This window comes from Ceratotherium simum, chromosome 19 (genome assembly GCF_057802395.1).
Source record: "Ceratotherium simum simum isolate JZ-2026a chromosome 19, ASM5780239v1, whole genome shotgun sequence".
Lineage (NCBI taxonomy): Eukaryota > Metazoa > Chordata > Mammalia > Perissodactyla > Rhinocerotidae > Ceratotherium > Ceratotherium simum.
Window position 1 is genome coordinate 51988733 of NC_141918.1, and position 18428 is coordinate 52007160.

Sequence of the window (18428 nt, forward strand, 5' to 3'; positions counted from 1 at the left end):
TAAGATTTCTAACTAAAAAATTTGCCACTAAAAAGAGGCTTGTATTGGTGTGATGTTTTACAAGTTACAATATCAGTACCTCTCATATATACTATCTCTCATTTTAAACATGTATTGGTCACACTAGGATCCTTTAAAATAATGAGATACTATATAAGAGCATGTTTAAGTATAGATATGTGTTTCACTGAAAAGAATTATAACCTACTTAAATCTATTTACCAAGTCCTCTATCTTTAACATGCCTCTTTAAATCTTTAGAAAAAGTAATATAATTAAAATTCTAAAAAGAAGACTTTAATGATGTCTATATATTCAGAATCTCCACTATTAACCTTAGTAAAATATTGTAACTATTAAGAATTATGTGTTTCTATTCCATTTTAATTTATTTTAATAAATCATGGTTTATTATTTAGATTTGGGGCATTTTTACCACCCTGACATCTATCCACTGCAGAAAAATACAATATAAATTAGAGATAATGGTAAATTCTTCAAATGGTACTTCATAAAACATATGAATTACCATTACCTATCTTTTAATTTCTTCCTCTTTGCAATTTTTCCTTCTATAGCTAATGCTGTTTGGCACATCACTTATTCCATACACATTACTTGGAATTTATGGCTGTAACTGAGATTTCAGAGTCAGGTTCAGATGATGTTGGGCAAATCATCAAGCCCCCAGCAGACATGTTTTTCTTATGAGCAAAATGGAAACAGTTCTTTGGATCTATCTATCTCACTCCAATGTTGTCAGGTTCAGATGAGAAAATGTGTAAAAACACTCTGTAAAATCTAACACCACAAAGTATTATTGCTGTTCTTCTAGCAATTTACTAATTTACTGAAACACGTATTACATAACTTCATTATAACGTTTTTTTTAAACAGAGGCTAATGCTTCTGAAATTCAAGGATGTAGGTAGGAGCTTTGCGGGGGACAGTTCACCCTGGATATGTATTGAATCTCAACCAAATAAAAATCTGGTCACTATAGGGCTTGTTGGCTATGGGAAGTAAATCACACAAATAGAGAAGGTTAGCGAACCATCTTTCAGAAGCCATCAAAAACAACCTATTTAAGAAGTATAAGAAAGCAACTAAAGAAGCTCTGCTTTGATGGAGTAAGCCAGATCTATTTTATTTTAAAATAAAGAAAAACCTCTGCCTTAGACTCTGGATGGGGAAAAACCCACACAAAAGCTTGGTACAAATAAGGCAGCAGAAACATAACATTAATTTTCCATTGTTTTCTCTGGTAAACATAACACTGCACACCATCAAAGGAACATAACAATAGGTGTTTTTTCTCTTTCTGTCTTTCTTCTTTTTAACTAAATACTTACAGCTGTTGCCTCAATTCAGGTGAATCCTGAGGTGTCCCAAGCTGATTCAGAGTCCTCTGTATTTCCGCAGCTATTAGGATGGAAAATAAATATACAATTGTTACAAATATTAGGGCAACAGAAATAAGTTAGAAATTAATACAAGCAATTGGGCAGTTACAAAAAGACAGATAAACAAAGAGAGAGAGAGGAAACATTACTTGAGAAAAAAGAAATTGTTTATTTAAATCTAATTAGTGACAATGGATTAATTTTCAAGAGGAAATTGTGTGGGGACGTTAAATGAGAAACTGCACCTACGATCCAGAAATACTCTCTTCTTCTGTTTCCCATGAGAACACTTGGTACATTGGCACATGGACTTTCACTTAATTCTACTGGCATAAGAACTGTGAGGAAAATAATTGTAACAATGGCATAATTCACAGGAATATAAAGTGAATAAATTACAGTTAATAAATGAGGGAGGAACAACAGAATTAGAAAAAAATCGTTTTTCAATTATCTATGTAATAAGTGATTCTAGCAAGGATCATCAAAGGATGGTAAAACCACAGGACATTCACATGACCTCAGATGATCACCCTACACGTGACAACTGTAAAAGAGCGAACTTTATCACAGATAAATGTGTTGCTTAAAACAAATGACCAGATTGAGCTCTACCTGTGGTACAGACCAGCATCGTGAGCCTCCTGACGTGATTCGATAAGAAAGGCACAAGGTGAGCCAGGTGTTCTTCTGGCCAAATTATCTAACCTGAACCCGATCCTGAGAAAGAAGTCTGACCAACCTAGATTGTGGGATAATACAAAACAACTGGCATGGACTTTTAAAATGTCAATGTAACAAAAGGAAAAAGAAACAAAGGCATGGGAGCCTTCTGAATTAAAGAACTAAAAAACTCCCAAAACCAAACAAAACACCCAAAAGGCAATGCATGATTTTTTTGACTAGATTCTGAATCAGAAAAAAGAAAACGCTATAAAAAAAAAATTGTGGGGACAACTGGAGAAACTTGAATCTGAATTTGGAGAGAGAGATATTAAACAAAAGTTGAAAAATGTCAACAATTGGTGAACCCTGGTGCAGGATATAAAAAGTTCACTGTACTATACTTTCACTTTTCTGTAGGTTTAAAACATTTAAAATGAAAAGCCAGGGGTTTGAAATTCATGCTAAGCTCATGATCCAGAAGTCAATGACCACTGCAATAAAAAGGCTCTTCACAATAGGGGAGGTCCTATAGGTGTATGCATGTGTGTACACAAATAAAACGTCCAGTAGAAATAAGCTGAAGATCCATCTCAAAGTAAAGAAGCTTCACATTTCTACGAACTAGAGAAAAATGATCCAACCCACCCCTTCTTTTCATTTAAAATAAGTCGTTTATTTATATAGCTTAAATGCTTTTAAATAGTCATTATTTATTCATGGGATCAAGAGGATGATTGTATTCCAAAACACAGGATAACTTCTGTTCACGGAGGATGATATAACGAACACTGCTTTCAAGTAAAAGCTGAAAAATATAAACACTGGAGAAGAATCGTACAGCATATAGCAACTGTTAACCATTCTGTTGGTTTGAAAGAATTTCTTTTTGCTTTTTTTTTGGTAGTAGATTTTTCTTTAGGAGGGCATAGAAATTTTGTTTGCTGTTTTCAACTTATGGCTGCTTGCAATTAGTTATATATTTCCTTCTCAACCTCAGCAGATTTTCTTGGACTACCTTATAGGGGTTTAGAGCTTTTATTTTCAAAAAACGTATACTGATAAGACAAACTGTAGTGTAGCCCTCTACAGGACAGAGGCAGGCATTTATCTCATCTCAGGAGGGTTCTTGTCATAAGAAGTCATATTAAGAGAGGAAAAAATAGACTGTTCAATAAATGACACCAGGAAAACTAACCCTTTGGGGGTTAAAGTAGAGAATCTATCTTACCTCATATAGCAAAATCAATCCATAATAAATTATTAATTTAAATATTAAAAATTGAAATCATTAAACTGCTACATAAAACTATACAAATGTATTTATTACATGATATTTATGATCTTGGAGTGAGGTATAAAATATTATCTAAGTATGATACAAAACTCAAAACCATGGAGAAAAATATGACAACTGACAAAACAAAAAATTTTTAATGTTGTATGAAAAATATGTATCTATGTTACAAATACATATAAATAACGTGTGTGGGAGAAGATATCTGCAGCGTATGATGAGCAAGGGGGTTAATATCCCTAATATAGAAAAAAACTCCTACAAATTGGTAATAGAAAAATAGTCCAATGAAAAATGGACAAAAGATATCTTGAAATTTACAACAAGCAAATAAACATATGAGAAATGCAACTTCATTGATAATCAACTTTTCACATATCAGATTGGTAAAAATCACGAAAAACAAGCAGGTAAGAATACAAGTACATCAAAAATTTTAAAAAAACAAAAAGTGGAGACATATATAAGAAAGAAGGAGCAATATCCACATGGATAAAGGACTAGAAATAACTGAGACAAGGTCAGACAAGCCAGTACAAAAATAGACCAAGAAGAGAAACTTTAACAACATTCACTGAAAAAATTAATAGTAAAAAAAGATTGGAAAGTATATATCAATCCCGGAAAGGATAAATAATGTATGAACGCTATATAAAATTGCTCAGCTATTAAAAAGAATTCAGTGGAACTGCTTCTGAGAAGCCCAGTGGGAGCCTAAATCCACCAACTAGTTATTTCCCTATTTTTTTTTAACAGACACACTCAGCAACCCCAGTTTTCATCCTTTCTCCCTGAGAAAGGGCTCTTATCGGAAGGAAGAGACAACTGGAAGCCCCTGGGGGCTCTGCACACTAACAGAGCAATAAACCAAGAGCGACAGCTATTCCCGTTGCATTGCTCAGAAATGCCACCAAAGACCTGGTAAGCTGAGAGTGGGGATGCCTCTCCCATTCCCAGTTAAGTGGCCTGGCTGGAGGCTGCAGAAGGCAAATAGTCAGGATGGCCGGCAGAGGCTTATTCAGACGGTGACGCCAACCGCAATGCTCCTCAGAACGTGATCTGTTCACTAGAACAGATCATCGCAATCTCTGGCAGCTTGTACAAACCTGCTGACATGTAAATACTTTTTGCTCTCTCCTAAAAAACAGAGAACATGAGGAGGAGTTTGCTTTCAATTGGATGGGACAGCGGCGAGCCTTCATAGTCTTCTCCCAGGGTTATATACACTCTTCATCTCTGTACTACAAGTTAGTTTTCAATGATACTGATCATCTCCTCCTTTAGGACACTACCCTAGTCCAACACACTGCTTACATCTTTGTTTAGGATCTGAAGAGTAAGAAGCAATATGTACTCTTAGGTGTCTTGCAAGGATTAAGTATGCCAGCAGGTAGAAGATGAATTCCATGAAAATACAGGGCCCTACTTCCTCAGTGAAGAATCATGTTCCATTAATCTGTATGGATTGTTGACACACTCCCGCAAAGGAAATGACAAATTGCCTTTCTTTGCCATCTCGAACACAAATGGGGTACAGTGCCTGGTGAAACTTTTATGCTGCTCCAACCCATTTTACTGAATGCCCCAAAAGGTTGCCAGCTCTGGCTTCAATTCCCCAAAAGAAAAGGCTATCCAGCTACTTCAAGCAGCTCTACAACTTGGCTTTTATGACCTGGTTGATCTAATGGTAACTCAAGTGCCTGTGTAATATCAGGACGCTGGATGAAACTAGTGGCGAGTCCCAACAGGAAAAACTCATAGGAGTCCCTTAGAATCTTGGAACAAAATCATGCTCTCTTTAGCAAACCAATGTTATCCTTTTGGGGAATAGTTCTGGTCTTGCTACTGAGCCCTGGATAAAAAGTAAATAATGGCATACTAGGTAACCAGGTGACCTGAGCTGCCCACTGTGAATTAGGCATCATGTTATCTTGTTGGTGTATCTCTTTCTACATTTTGTTCTATGTATGTCAGTCAGCCTGCCCCTCAGCCTAACTCCTCCAGCACTTGTTCAATGGGATAATAAACCAGCAATTGTTGTAGGAATAAAAGCTATACATAGGGTCACCAACATAGACCTAACCTTTCTCAGACTAACATGTTTACCGGCAATGCCACGTAGCAATCAAAAGTGAATACAGTCACGTGTTGCATAATGACATTTCAGTCAATGATGGGCCACATATACAATGGTGGTCCCATCAGATTAGTACCACATAGCCTACTTGTGTAGGCTACACCACCTAGGTTTGTGTAAATACACTCTATGATGTTCGCACAAGGACAAAATTGCCTAACAAAGCATTTCTCAGAACGTATCCCCTTCGTTAAGCAATTCATGACTATGTGATATGGCACCATCCTTGGGGGTATCAGCCAGCCACCCAGTGGCAAGCTAACTGTACTCCCTCCATCTTGGTGGAGGCAGAATTTCATGTTCACTGAAACAGCAGGACTATTGATTTTGTTATGCTTCCTCTCCTCCCCTCCCTGCTTGGTTCTACCAGCTTCCTAACCCATGTATTAGTCACAATCACGGTATTCCACACACCAGTGCTTCTGATCAAGATATTCACTTTACAGAGAAAAAAATTAATAGGTCTTCCAAGGACAACGTGATTCACTGGTCTGCCAGAACTCCATTATCTAGAAGCTGCTGCACTGGTAGAATGTTTAATGGCCTCCTGAAGACCCAATTATGGTCACCTGGGAGACAATATCTTGGGAAGCGGAAGTGCTGGGTCTTTATGCTCTCAAAGAACAACCACTCCAGGGTGCCATTTCACCCACAGCCAGAAAGAAAACTCAGATTTGCGAACTAAGGGGTGAAAGTGAAGAGAAATATTTCACATTTACACCTAATCACCCATCTGCAAATTTTCTTCCATCCCTTGAGGTGATTTAGAGACAATATCCAAGTTAGCACTACAACCGTGTCTCCACCTGAGCAGAAGCTGAGGCTACCTCTGGCCATCTGGGGCCAGGACAGGATCATGTCGACAGAGGTGAGTCTTGGGGGGAAGTAAGGGTATGCCCACACACAGAGAGAGGGCGCATGTGAACAAAGCTCAGCAGATTAGCCGGAGGGCACTAGCTGATACTGCCATCTTCAGTCATAACACTGAGCAACATACAGCATGTGGCAGGAGCAACAAGGCCCCAGGTTTGAAAGTTGGGGTGACTCCAAACAGCCGAGGTGTTGAGAGAAGGCAGAAGGAACAAGGAGCGGCTACTAAAGGAGAAGAGTATTAACACAGACTCAGCCTTGTTTCCAGCCGCAGAGCGGCGAGGAGGGCACCGGTGGAGATTTTCCTCCTTGCTTCGGGATGTATGTATTTAGACATTTTAGCTCTTGTCTCCTTCCCTATCCACACTCTCCACTGCTTTAGACAGGGTGTGTTGTTCGTGGTTACACTTACACGTTGGTCCACAGGCTAAGCACACTGTGATTCAGCCTTGTAGACACAGAGGAGGGCTGGGCTGGAAGTCACCCGAGAGCCCCGGCACTGCGTGCAGGAACTGAACCAGCCTTGGTTTCGCCCCTTCTGTGGAAATGGGAGAGGAGCTCAGGTCGTGTGGGCGACAGCAGCACTGTTAGACGGGGGCTTTATTTCTTTTCTAAGCTTAAGTATGAAAAAAAGGTAAATATGTTCATTATAGGAAACAAAGGGATGAACTATAATGGATGTTTATGTTTGGCCACCTGATACCCAAAATTCTGATTACATCGGGATCTTTTGGGTTATAATATCACGACCACTGGGAAGTATCATCACAGAACCAGTCTTAGGAGAAAAAGCTGGTTGTTAAAGTAACAAAACTATTCTAAGAGTCTTTGAGCTTTGCTTACTCCGACTATGAGTAACACAGGTGATTAATAATGAGTCCCAGCAACAATCACATCAAGAAAGGCCAGACTCTTCAACAAGCTGGTTGCAATCAAAAGCTAGATTTACTTAGTGCTCTTTAGGTTTTATAAATACTTAATTTCCTTATAAGTCAAATGCTTTAGCTGACAACCTTTTCACTCTGAAAACAATTATTTTAATAATACCGTATTTCATAACATGAAGTTTCTTAGGAATGCAACCACTATGTTATCAGCTAATAGACTGCATTTAATTAATGAGTGCTAGATGGGGCTTTTCATGAGTATGAATGTCAGTAAGACAAGGCCCCCTTTACGGAAGCAGCATATAATCTAGAAAACAAACAAAAAAAAAGTACATCATATAAACCCAAAGAGGAAGCAGTAGCAATAAATGCTATGAAAATGCTTCAAACAAGGACCTGTAACAAAGGTATTCTATTGGAAGACAACACAAAAAGCTTTAGTGGAGGTGGCATTTGTATTGGTTTCAAAGCGTAAGAAACAGGACACTTTACTTTGGAGATTCAAACCTCTACTACCATACTCAGACATAAACGGAAATGATCAGATCACCTACTGGTTTCCTCGACCAGAAGGTAAACTCTGTAAAGGCGAGGACGAGGTCTTAGGCATTCTTGTTTCTCTAGAACCAATCATAATGTTGACACTCAATGAATATTTTTAAAACTGAACCACAAAAGAGCATTAGAAAGATCAAATCTTATATAAGAAGTGGTATGTACTTCTTTTTTTTTTTCTTGTGAGGAAGATCGGCCCTGAGCTAACATCTGCCAATCCTCCTCTTTTTGCCAAGGAAGACTGGCCCTGGGCTAACATCTGTGAGCATCTTCCTCCACTTTATATGGCACGCCGCCACAGCATGGCTTGCCAAGCGGTGCGTCAGTGCGCGCCTGGGATCCAAACTGGTGAACCCCGGGCCGCTGCAGCGGAGCGCGCGCACTTAAGGTATGTACTTCTAAGACATAAGGTATATATCAGAGGAGGGTCAAGAAAGACAGGTATGCTCATTTACTATTCATTCATCCACAAACATTTACAGGGCATCCACTATGGACCAGGCACAGCGGAGCGGTTTTGGACATCAATGCTGATTGGTTTGTGTTCCTTTAATTTGTATAGCTCTAAACTTGAGGATCAATTAAAGGTATCATCTGATCAGGTGATAAAGGGCCTATGGAAACATACATTTGAAATTACCGAACCAAATTTAGGAGAAATATTAAATGGCATTAGTTCAATCCTATTTTATAAATGAAATTGAGAACTAGGCAGAATAACTGACTTGTCTAAGAAACTGTAACTATTTACTAGACAAGCTGGGATTAGAATGTAGATTTCTTGGTTTTCAAACAGTATTTTTCAGTGTGCTAAAAGGGCTGAAAGCAAAAGACCTTTGAAAAGATTATTTCATAATTCAGGTGCACAATAGCTGCCAAAGCAAACAAAGGAAAAATAAGTGTGTGCTAATTTGACCCAGGAATTCAAAGAAGCTGAGCTGGGACACTTAGGTGCTTCAAGCCGTGCTCACAGTAAGTTTCATGGCCCACCAGTGATCACAAGGATCCTTCTTTCTGGCTTAAATTGATCAGGAAATAAATGCCTGTCTTGTCATCAGGTCTCATGAACTGGCAAGACTCCAGAGACATCATTTTACACATGACTAGCTTTAACCTCTTACATCAGAGGTCAGCAGATAGTGGCCGGCCGCCGACACCCTGGTTTTGCACAGCCCTCCAGCTAAGAATGGTTGTTACATTTATAAAGAATTAACAAAAAACAAAACAACATCATCAAAAAAGAAGGATATGCAAGAGACCATATGTGGCCTGCAAAACCTAAAATATTTACTATTTGGCCCTTTACAGAACAAGTTGACCGATTCCTCTCCTAAATTAGTAAAAACTACCAAAACTTTGTATTTACAAACTCAATTCAGCCTGTTACTTGAGTTACTAAGTACTCATTATGTTACTAAGTCTATCTTGTACAAAACTTAACAATGTTGCAAATCTTCCACTGAATGTGCAGGTGTACTGAGTTGAATTTCTGTAATTTTCAGAAAGAATACGTTATCACTACATCAGAGGTGCTGGCTTGTGTACGTTATTATTTTCAACTGCTCCTTTTCTCACATTAATTTAAAAACAGAACTGCAGTTACTTGTTCATTGTATTGGATGAACATCTTTGTAGAGTAAATGCCGTATTGTTGGTGGTCTAGCGGTTAAGATCCGGTGCTCTCACCGCTGTGGCCCAGGTTCGTTTTCCGGTCAGGGAACCACACCACCCATCTATCGGTTGTCATACTGTGGCGGCTGCTTGTTGCTGTGATGCTGAGAGCTCTGCCACCAGGATTTCAAATACCAGCAGGGTCACCCATGGTGGACAGGTTTCAGCAGAGCTTCCAGACTAACACAGACTAGGAAGAAGGACCTGGCCACCCAGCACTGTCTGATACAGCAACGGAAGGGGAGAGGATGGCGCAGAAAGACCGGGCCAGGTTCCCTCTGCTGTCCACAGGGTTGCTGGGAATCGGAATCCACTCAACAGCACTACCGACAAACTGCTGCATTGTCACTACTCTGCTATTTTATTACTCTCCAGTTTGGGGCTATGTTCTAGTCCTTTTTCTTCTGGAAGATATGAATACTAGGATAGTGGTTTCATAAGATCTTTTGGCATACCCAAGTTGACCATGTTCAAAAATGTTTAAGAAAAATTGGTTTAGAGAGAGGGAGACAAAAAAAACGTTTTTAGACAGATGACAAACAGGATGGTGATATGGAAAAACTGATAATCATTCCTAGTTTCTCCCAAGTCAGTTTTATAGAGTTTCATTTCATTATCTGGCCTAGGGTATTGTGAATTTATAGGACAGTCATATCCAATTTTAATTGGCATATGTCCAGCTTTAAAGAAAAAAAAAAACCTCATGAAACATGAAAATTAAGGAATGAATTCTTTACATAACCATAAACAGTTTCCTGAAGAAAAATTCACCTCATACACGGAAGTATGCACCTTTACAAGAATATAATGAACAAATTACTTTTTATCTACATTTGGAACTATCTGTACCATTACTTCTAGAGAGGTGACTTTAAAGAATATATGACATTTTCCATAACATAAAGAGAACGTTATTTCCTACACATCCAAAAAAGGTGCGTTATTATTTCTTCAAAACCAGCACCGTCCCCTTTCTGGCTCTTCATGATCAAAAATCCATTCTGTTCCACGTGGGTCTGCTGCCATCTAGTGGATTACTTACAAAACAATGCTTCACAGCAAGGAATATTTTTTCATCCTAAACTGTAGGCAGCAGCCGGTATCTATCAGGGGCGATGCAATGTTACAACCTGTTAGAGCTCACTGAGGACAGAGAGGATGCTGTCTGACCAGTGAGGGTGGCTGGGCTGTGGGGGGCACCCTGGACCACGAAGCACCTTCAAAGAAGTGTCTCCAAATAACAGAGAACAGAATACAGCTACCTTCTCTTTTAGCACAAAACATGTCTGTTGTTCAACCCAAAATAACTCAGAGTTGTAACAGCCAATCATAGGGAAAAAAATCAGTTAGAAAATCCCTGGACAAGGGATTCTGAGGTTCTGACTCAGTCTCACCCACACCACACTGAGGAAGAAGCAGAGTCTACTGCTGACCAGCGAGCAGCCCTGGAGCCAGACGGCCTGAATGGAAGCCTGACCTCATTTCTTCCTGGCGGCTGACCTTGGGCAAGTCACCTCATCTCTCCAGGCAGTAACCGCCTCAACAGTCAAATGGTGAGGGAATCCCCTCCTTCCCCTCATCATGAACTTCAACTGAAAACAGCGCATGTAGGCACCTTGTAGTGGACACAGGAAGAGCTCAATAAACGAGAGCTAACAGTACAAAGTGGTTCACGGTTTTCTCCTGCAAGTCAGAAAGGAACAATGAGAATATTCTTATTCTTATACCTTAACTGACCAATGTGAACCGTGCCTTAGGGGAGTACTAAAACTTAATAATCTTGATAAGTTACGAGAGTTGCAGAGATAATGATAAATATCAATTGACACAGGACAGTGATATCCCACAATTAAGAGGGAAGAGTCACCCGGGGGGCACACCAACGTACCGCTTCTCCGCCCATGCTGGGTCCGTGTCCCACATACAGCAACTAGAAGGATGTGCAACTATGACACACAACTATCTACTGGGGGGGTTTGGGGAAAAAAAAAGGAGGAGGATTGGCAATAGATGTTAGCTCAGAGCTGGTCTTCCTCAGCAAAAAAAAAAGAGGAGGATTAGCACGGATGTTAGCTCAGGGCTGATCTCTCTCACAAAAAAAGAGGGAAGAGTCAGTTACGACCTGACAGTGACGAACACAAGGGACAGAACTGAAACTGAACTGGAAAAAAACACAACTAAAAATTAAAAGAAACAAACTCTGTTTTAGACTCAACCCTCTCCTCATCTATCAAACCCTCTGTCTGTTTCAAATGGTGGTTTGGAGGACTACATACACGAAAACATTTTGGAAATGGCAGAGATCTCTACAGAACACAAGATGCTGTCTCTGGTAAGCTGACTAGAATTAGAGTTAGGATCATTAGGTCCATTACAGAGTACAAGCTGCACGGGATAACATATCACGAGAAAATATCTGTATCAGCCACAACACAAAAAGGGTCTAAGAAAAAAATCAAGTGAATTGGTCTATTTCATATATCGAGAAAAACCAACAAAAGCGTATTATAATTCTGAAAAGCACAACACAAGCAGAAAAACTCCCGAGAGAATCTGAAAGAAAGCTACTAAAATAATTGTGGGCTTTTTTCCAATACGCCGTCTATCTCATGCTCTGTCTTGTGACGCGAAGAGGGAGCTTATCTTCTTTGTGGGTAAAAGGACCGCTGTGAACCGTGGCGAGGAGAATGGCTGGGAGAAGGCGAAAGACCTTCTAAAGCAGGAGTCCCGAGCAGCTTGCTGCGGGGCCTGTGCCTCCCGGGCCCCGCCCACGGTTGGCGGCCCTCTCCTTCCCAGCACTGATCACCTGCAGGGACATCCCGCCTCCATGAAGCAACCTCAAGTGTGGAACACATTTAATCTCAAATTTCTCACTGGTTTTCTTCCCAGACACTTCAAAGGTAGAAAGGCATACAGGTTAACAAAGTGGAAATTCAGGGCATTTTAAAGCTACTGTAGATTAATAGAGGCTTAAATCTGAAGGCGTGGTTCTTAAAAATAAAGAAAGTACAAAAACAAGTCATTTGAAAACTGCACGTAAACAATACTTTGGATTTGTAAGACAGCCAGAACATGGCAAGCTTTCTCTTAGCAAAGATATTCAGTCCTAACATTTATCAACAGGACCTGCTGTTTACCTGCTCTGAGAGTCTAGAATCAGAAGGAACAAACGCCCAGGAGGACGTGGCCCCTTGAGGAGGTGAAGCAAACAGCAAAGACAGGTGAGGACCTGCCTGCGGGGAAGGCTTCCTCCTTCCAGGCCTCTACCCTTCCTGATCCCTCCTTGGCCCAATTCCTTGCAGAGCTTCTTTCCTGTCAGCCACTGGATGGCCCAATAATCCTCCTTCTGCTCCAGAGGCAGCTGAGTTGGAGCCATCAGGAAGCTCACCTTCAGTTTACATGGCAGGGGTTCCCATAGCTCAGTCCTAATTCCTGATCAGTTCTATCTGCCAAGACATTGCGACTCAGATGTTGCTAAAACCCTGAAAATGGAGTTCTGCTTCCTACGGGAACCTGCTAGAAGTTTGTTTCTGAATCTTCCCTCTTCTTCCTGCCTCAAGCCATAGAGAACAAAGAGGGAAGAGAAAAGAAAACCCAGAAAAAAGTTATATTTTCAGAGAAATTAAGACCAAAAACACTCAAAAATATGTACATGTGGCCAAAAGCGACAGAAAAGAGCAGCTCCCGAGTGGAAAGCCACATGGGTGGGGTGGGGAATAAGAGGGATGGCAGGGGGGAACAGGGAGGAAGAGCTCCAAGATGTCACCAGCCAATACCCACTTCCAGAAGATGACTGCACCCTGAGTGGGACCAGGAGCAGGGCTGAGAAGGAATTGGGCACTCTGCTGGGGGAGGCTGGGACCACACTCAGGGGCCCAGAGGCTGCTGATCTCTGAAAGTACCACCTTCCTCTAAGAGGAGATGGACGCCTTAGACAGAGGTGGCTGTGCATCTGGGGGCCAGTGGAGTGACAGGCGGACATCAGGATGGAGGGAGAAGCCCTTCTATACCAGGCGAGGTTCTCAGAGGCAGATGGAGAAAGAAACAGTGCCTCCTCAGGGCAGGACAGAGAGAAAGGAGCCCTCTCTCCTCACAGCAATCTCCTGCCAGGAAAATCAAACTCATTCCACTGAATAGCAAAAAAGGAACAGATACAGCAACCACACAAAAGACTATAAAGAATTGTGGAAAAGAACAGCAAACTCCCTACAAAGAAAACGCAGCAGGAAAAAAATGTTGACACAAAGCAGATAAGGTGAAAATTATAACCCAAAAGAGAGCCACAAAATTTTTTTAAAACTCCATGAGGCAACTGCAGTTTTAAAGGAAGATCACAAAAGAACTCATTGATGAGACGGTCAGACAATAGGCACTGGTGACGCAGAAACGGGAGGAGCTCAGGAAGGAAAGAGCAAGACAAACTCAGAAACGAAGACTGAACGACAAGGAGCACAAGAGAGATGAGACACACAGAAGGCAGGAGCCCCACCATCAGGACCACAGCTGCAGTCACTTGGGGTTGCTCAGGCTACACCCCTCACTTTCCAATGGCTTTAGCTCCCGGCTCACTGTCGCTTCCGACTCCTGCCTCAATTCTTGGTGATTTCAATACACATCGATGATCCTTCCACCATCCTGGCCTCAGCTCTTTGCACACCTCTCCCCAGATGATCTTGTCTTCTATCCTACCTTAGTCACGAACTCCAAGATCATACTAAATGCCTTCTCATCACCAGTAACTGTAACTCCTCCATAATCCCAGTTTCATATACACCACTTACAAATTCCCACCCCCTGTAGGTCCAGCTTGCCCTCACCCTGACTCCAGCAGCCTCTGCCCCACCAGGACCTACCACCTGTGGTCCCACCACTTTGCCACTCCTCTCACATCACCACCCCTTCCCCCATGTCTTCACTTGCCTCCTGACCCAGCGTGAACATCAGAGGTAGTTATGTTGTTCACTCTCCTGCATGTACCATCCCTTCCTTTAAATACTTGATTAACTATCACCTCCTCAGTAAGGCCCATCCTGGCTCCCCGGGTACCCCATTTATAAATGCAATCCCCTCTCCAGGATACCAGATCCCCACTGGTATGTTGTCATTGTTGCTTTCCATAACATTTAACATCTTCCAATACCCCATATAATGTACTTATTTATATTATGTTTGTCTTCTCTCACTAAAGGTTTACTCCATAAAGGCAGGTGTTTTGTTTATTTTATTCACTGACATATCTCCAGCAGCCAGACAGTGCCTAGCACATCACACGTGCTTAATAAATACTCATGGAATGAACACATGCACAGAGATGCACAAGTAATGCCCTGATATAATACAAACCATGACTCAAATGCACAGCATTATGTGAATCTGATTGTCCTGGGTTCAGATACCAGCCTCCCCATTTAGCTTAATAACTGCTTTAAGAAAAAAACCCCATCTGGAATAAGTATAAAAGGAAATCAAAATATTATCAAAAATATTAATCAAATATATTGCTCAGTAATTGGTAAAAAACAAAAAAAAAGAGTCAAAGAGATGAGGACAAGAATTGTCAAAACCATGACAGGAAACCAAAACTAAACAGCCCAGCTGTTTAGTTTTGGTTTCCTTATATATAAGTTCTGCTGTCCAGCTCGCACATCAGCACCGAGCAACTAAAATGTGCAGACAGGCAGCATCACGGGGAGGCTGAGTGGCCGTTACACAGCTAACCATGAACTTTACTTTAATGAAAGAGAAGCTACTCTGTAATTCAGTTACTAAGTGTATTAAATATATTTATAGTGGAAAAAATCTAGTAATAATTATAATAATTTTTAAATAAATAGAGTGTGGAAACAGATATGAGAATTTTATCACATAGTCAGCATCACAAATGTAGAACTCAGAAGGATTCATTTGTGGAAGCAGCATAAATGTAAGTTCTCCAACTTTTAAACAAGTAATCTTAGGATAAAATGTCCACTAACAGAGGCCTGGTTAAATGACGTACGGCACATTCATGTAAGGGAAAACTATGCAGCCAATATAGAAGAGAGAAAAAGCAAGCAGCAAAAAAATATGTAGAGTATGATCTCATTTTCATAAAAAAAAAGAAAGAATATAATTAATGTGTAAATACTTCTGTAGCTGTTTAGATTTATTATTAAACAAGAGTATGCAAATTGACTTCAAAGCTGTTTTCCTTCGGTTGCCAGTGAGGAGAAACACTCTAACAGGCAAGCAATTTTGGTAGAAAAGCACTGAAATTCAACTGATGTCACATTATCAGTCTTGGCTTACCTTTATAACGATTATCAGTAATGGCTTCAAATAGAAGCAAATGTTATAGCGAATGCATGTTTAATACAGGTATTTCTATATTCAACTATTCTGATTAATGTGTTATTTAGCAAATGGAAACATCCTTTGGAATGCTGAGTTTTTCATTAAAGTCCCAAAAGTTAGTATCTCTTCTCATTCTATATCATGTGATCAATAACAACTTCCAAAGCACAGTGATGCACATTACTTTTTGAAATACACTAAGTTACAACAAAGTGTAGAATCTCGGGGTTTAAAAGCAAACTTCAGCGTTATCTGGGTTTCCCATAACTTTAAATCCCAGGACAACACGCCAGGGAATGCGGACTGTACTGGTCCATTAGGGCTGCCATAACCAAACACCACAGATGGCGTGGCTTAACAATAGAATTTTATTTTCTCACAGTTGTGGATGGAGGCTGCAAGTCTCAGGTCGAGCTGCCAGCAGGGCTGGTTTCTCCTGAGGCCTCTCTCCTTGGCTTGGCCTCCTTCTCGCTGTGTCCCCACATGGCCTTTTCTCTGTGCCTGTGTCTCCTGGTGTCTCCTCCTTTTCTTATATAGACACCAGTCATAGAGGATTAGGACCCCACCCTTACAGCCTCTTTTAACCTTAATTACCTCTATAAAGGGCCCATCCCCAAATACAGTCACATTGAGAGTTAGGGCTTCAACATATGAATTTCGCAGGGGGTAGGGCACAATTCAGTCCATAACAAGCACCTTCACAGAGTTTACGTGAGGGGAAAGTGAAAAAAAGTATTCATGAATGAATTACCATACCTGTTGAGTATGTTCAATCTAAGCTCAAACATCTCTATAAATGAGTAACTTGTACCAGTCCACAGCATCCTCAGAGAGCCACGCTGGAAGGACCACTCATGACCATTCTAACTTCCTTCTACTGTCGCTTATTGTACTCCTTAACTCCACACAGAATGAAGGGAGACCTTCTTCCAACTGACAACCCTTCAACTAGAGGAAGCAGCAATCCTAGCTCCCCGCTAGGTGAAGTGTCCCCAGTAGTTTCAAAATGCCGAATGCATCAATGTATCGTAGTTTGATTTCTTTACCCTTCTCACTCCATCATTCACATTTAATAACTGTTTCTTTTTAAGGACCAAGCTTACAGGAAGGTAATGCGCCTTTCCTTTAAGACTTCTCTGTACCCTTGTTTCTTCTTCATTAAGGTAATTTTACATGCCAGTCAGGATATCTGAGGGCTTCCCACCTTATTAAACTGTCTTCCTTCCTTCCAGTGTCACATCTTGGAATCACAAAATTCCCTTTTCTGAAATTTTCTGTTCTAACCTTTGTCAAAAAACAAATCCTTAACAGCTTCTGTATGCAAAGCCCTTGAGGAACATAATTATGCATAAAGACTGATCCCCTGCCGTAGAAGAGATTATAGAGCGGGTAAGGGAAAAAAATGTTGGCACTTAGAAAAAAACAGAAAGACTAAAAGATGAAATACAAAAAAACCCCACAAGCCAGCATCTTATTACCAAGTGAGTGAGAGGAGATCGCGGCCATGAGGTCAAAGGAGAGGAAAGAAATGAACATTTACCCAACGGCTCCTACATTCGAGGCACACTTATCCCTACCTTTTGAAAATAGTGAAATGTAGTTTAGACACACTGAGTAACCTGCTTGAGGTCATTCATTTCAATTTTACTGACGGCTGACTCATTAGTACAGACAGAGCTGTGAACAAGACATATTAAGCCCTTTCTCTCAGGGAGCCGACATTTTAGTAGGGAATGAAAAAAATAAGTAATTTTAGTAGTTTAACTTACTGATAAAAGGCATTATAAAAACAAAACAGGTTAACGAGAAAAAGAATGACTGGAGGAAGCAAAGTGATGGGTCAGAGAAGACATCTCTAAGGAAATGACCTTTGGGCTGAGACTTGAACACCCACAAGGAGTCAATCATGTGAAGATCTGGAAGCTCTCTGAAGCAGAGGAAGAGAAAGTGCAAAGGCCCTGAGGTAAGAATGAACTCAACTGTTCAAGAAGCAGAAAGAAGGCCAATGTGGCTGGAATGCTGCAGCTACAAGGGGGAGAGTGGCAGGAGATGGCAAATGGGGGCAGGGATCAGATCCTAGAGGATGCTGTGGGGCATGGTAGGGATCTGCATTGGACTCTAAGTGCCACCAGAAGTCACTGTAGAGTTTCAAGCTGTGGGATGACGTGATCTGATTTATAGTTTTCAAAGTTCACTTGGCTACTGTGTGGAGAACAGGCTGTGGATAGGCAGGGATGGAAGCAGGGGGAACAATGTGGAGGCTGCAGCCAGGCAAAGACGAAATATGGTGGCTGGACCTGGGTGGTGAAAGCAGAGATGGAGAGAAATGGACAAATACGGCAGGTAGAACCAAGAGGACTTGGACTTAGACTGACTATGGGGGTGAAGACTCATAGTGCTAGGGCTTGGGGTTGGAACCAAAGGTAAGAAAGTCCATGTTCAGGGCAGAGGCAGGGGGATGGTTCACACACAGGAGGAGCATGTGATAAAGCTCCCTGAGGCACCCTGGAGCCTATCTTCTGGTTTTAGTTCATAAAACAAACAAAAAGAGTTCACTCACACTCAGTGATAAACAGCACTCATGGTTGGTCATGCAGGAAAAGTCACCAGAG

The 18428-nt window shown here is 40.9% G+C and overlaps 1 protein-coding gene across 4 annotated transcripts in view; it reads right to left on the reverse strand.

Moving 5' to 3' along the window:
- The window catches only part of STX7 (syntaxin 7), a 48671-nt gene that overhangs the window by 14522 nt on the left and 15721 nt on the right, over positions 1-18428 (reverse strand). For all 4 annotated transcript variants that reach the window (XM_087444127.1, XM_004422327.3, XM_087444126.1 and 1 more), the window contains exon 3: positions 1353-1422. In XM_087444127.1, coding sequence (XP_087300253.1) covers positions 1353-1422 — 70 coding nt within the window. The remainder of the gene's footprint in view (positions 1-1352; positions 1423-18428) is intronic.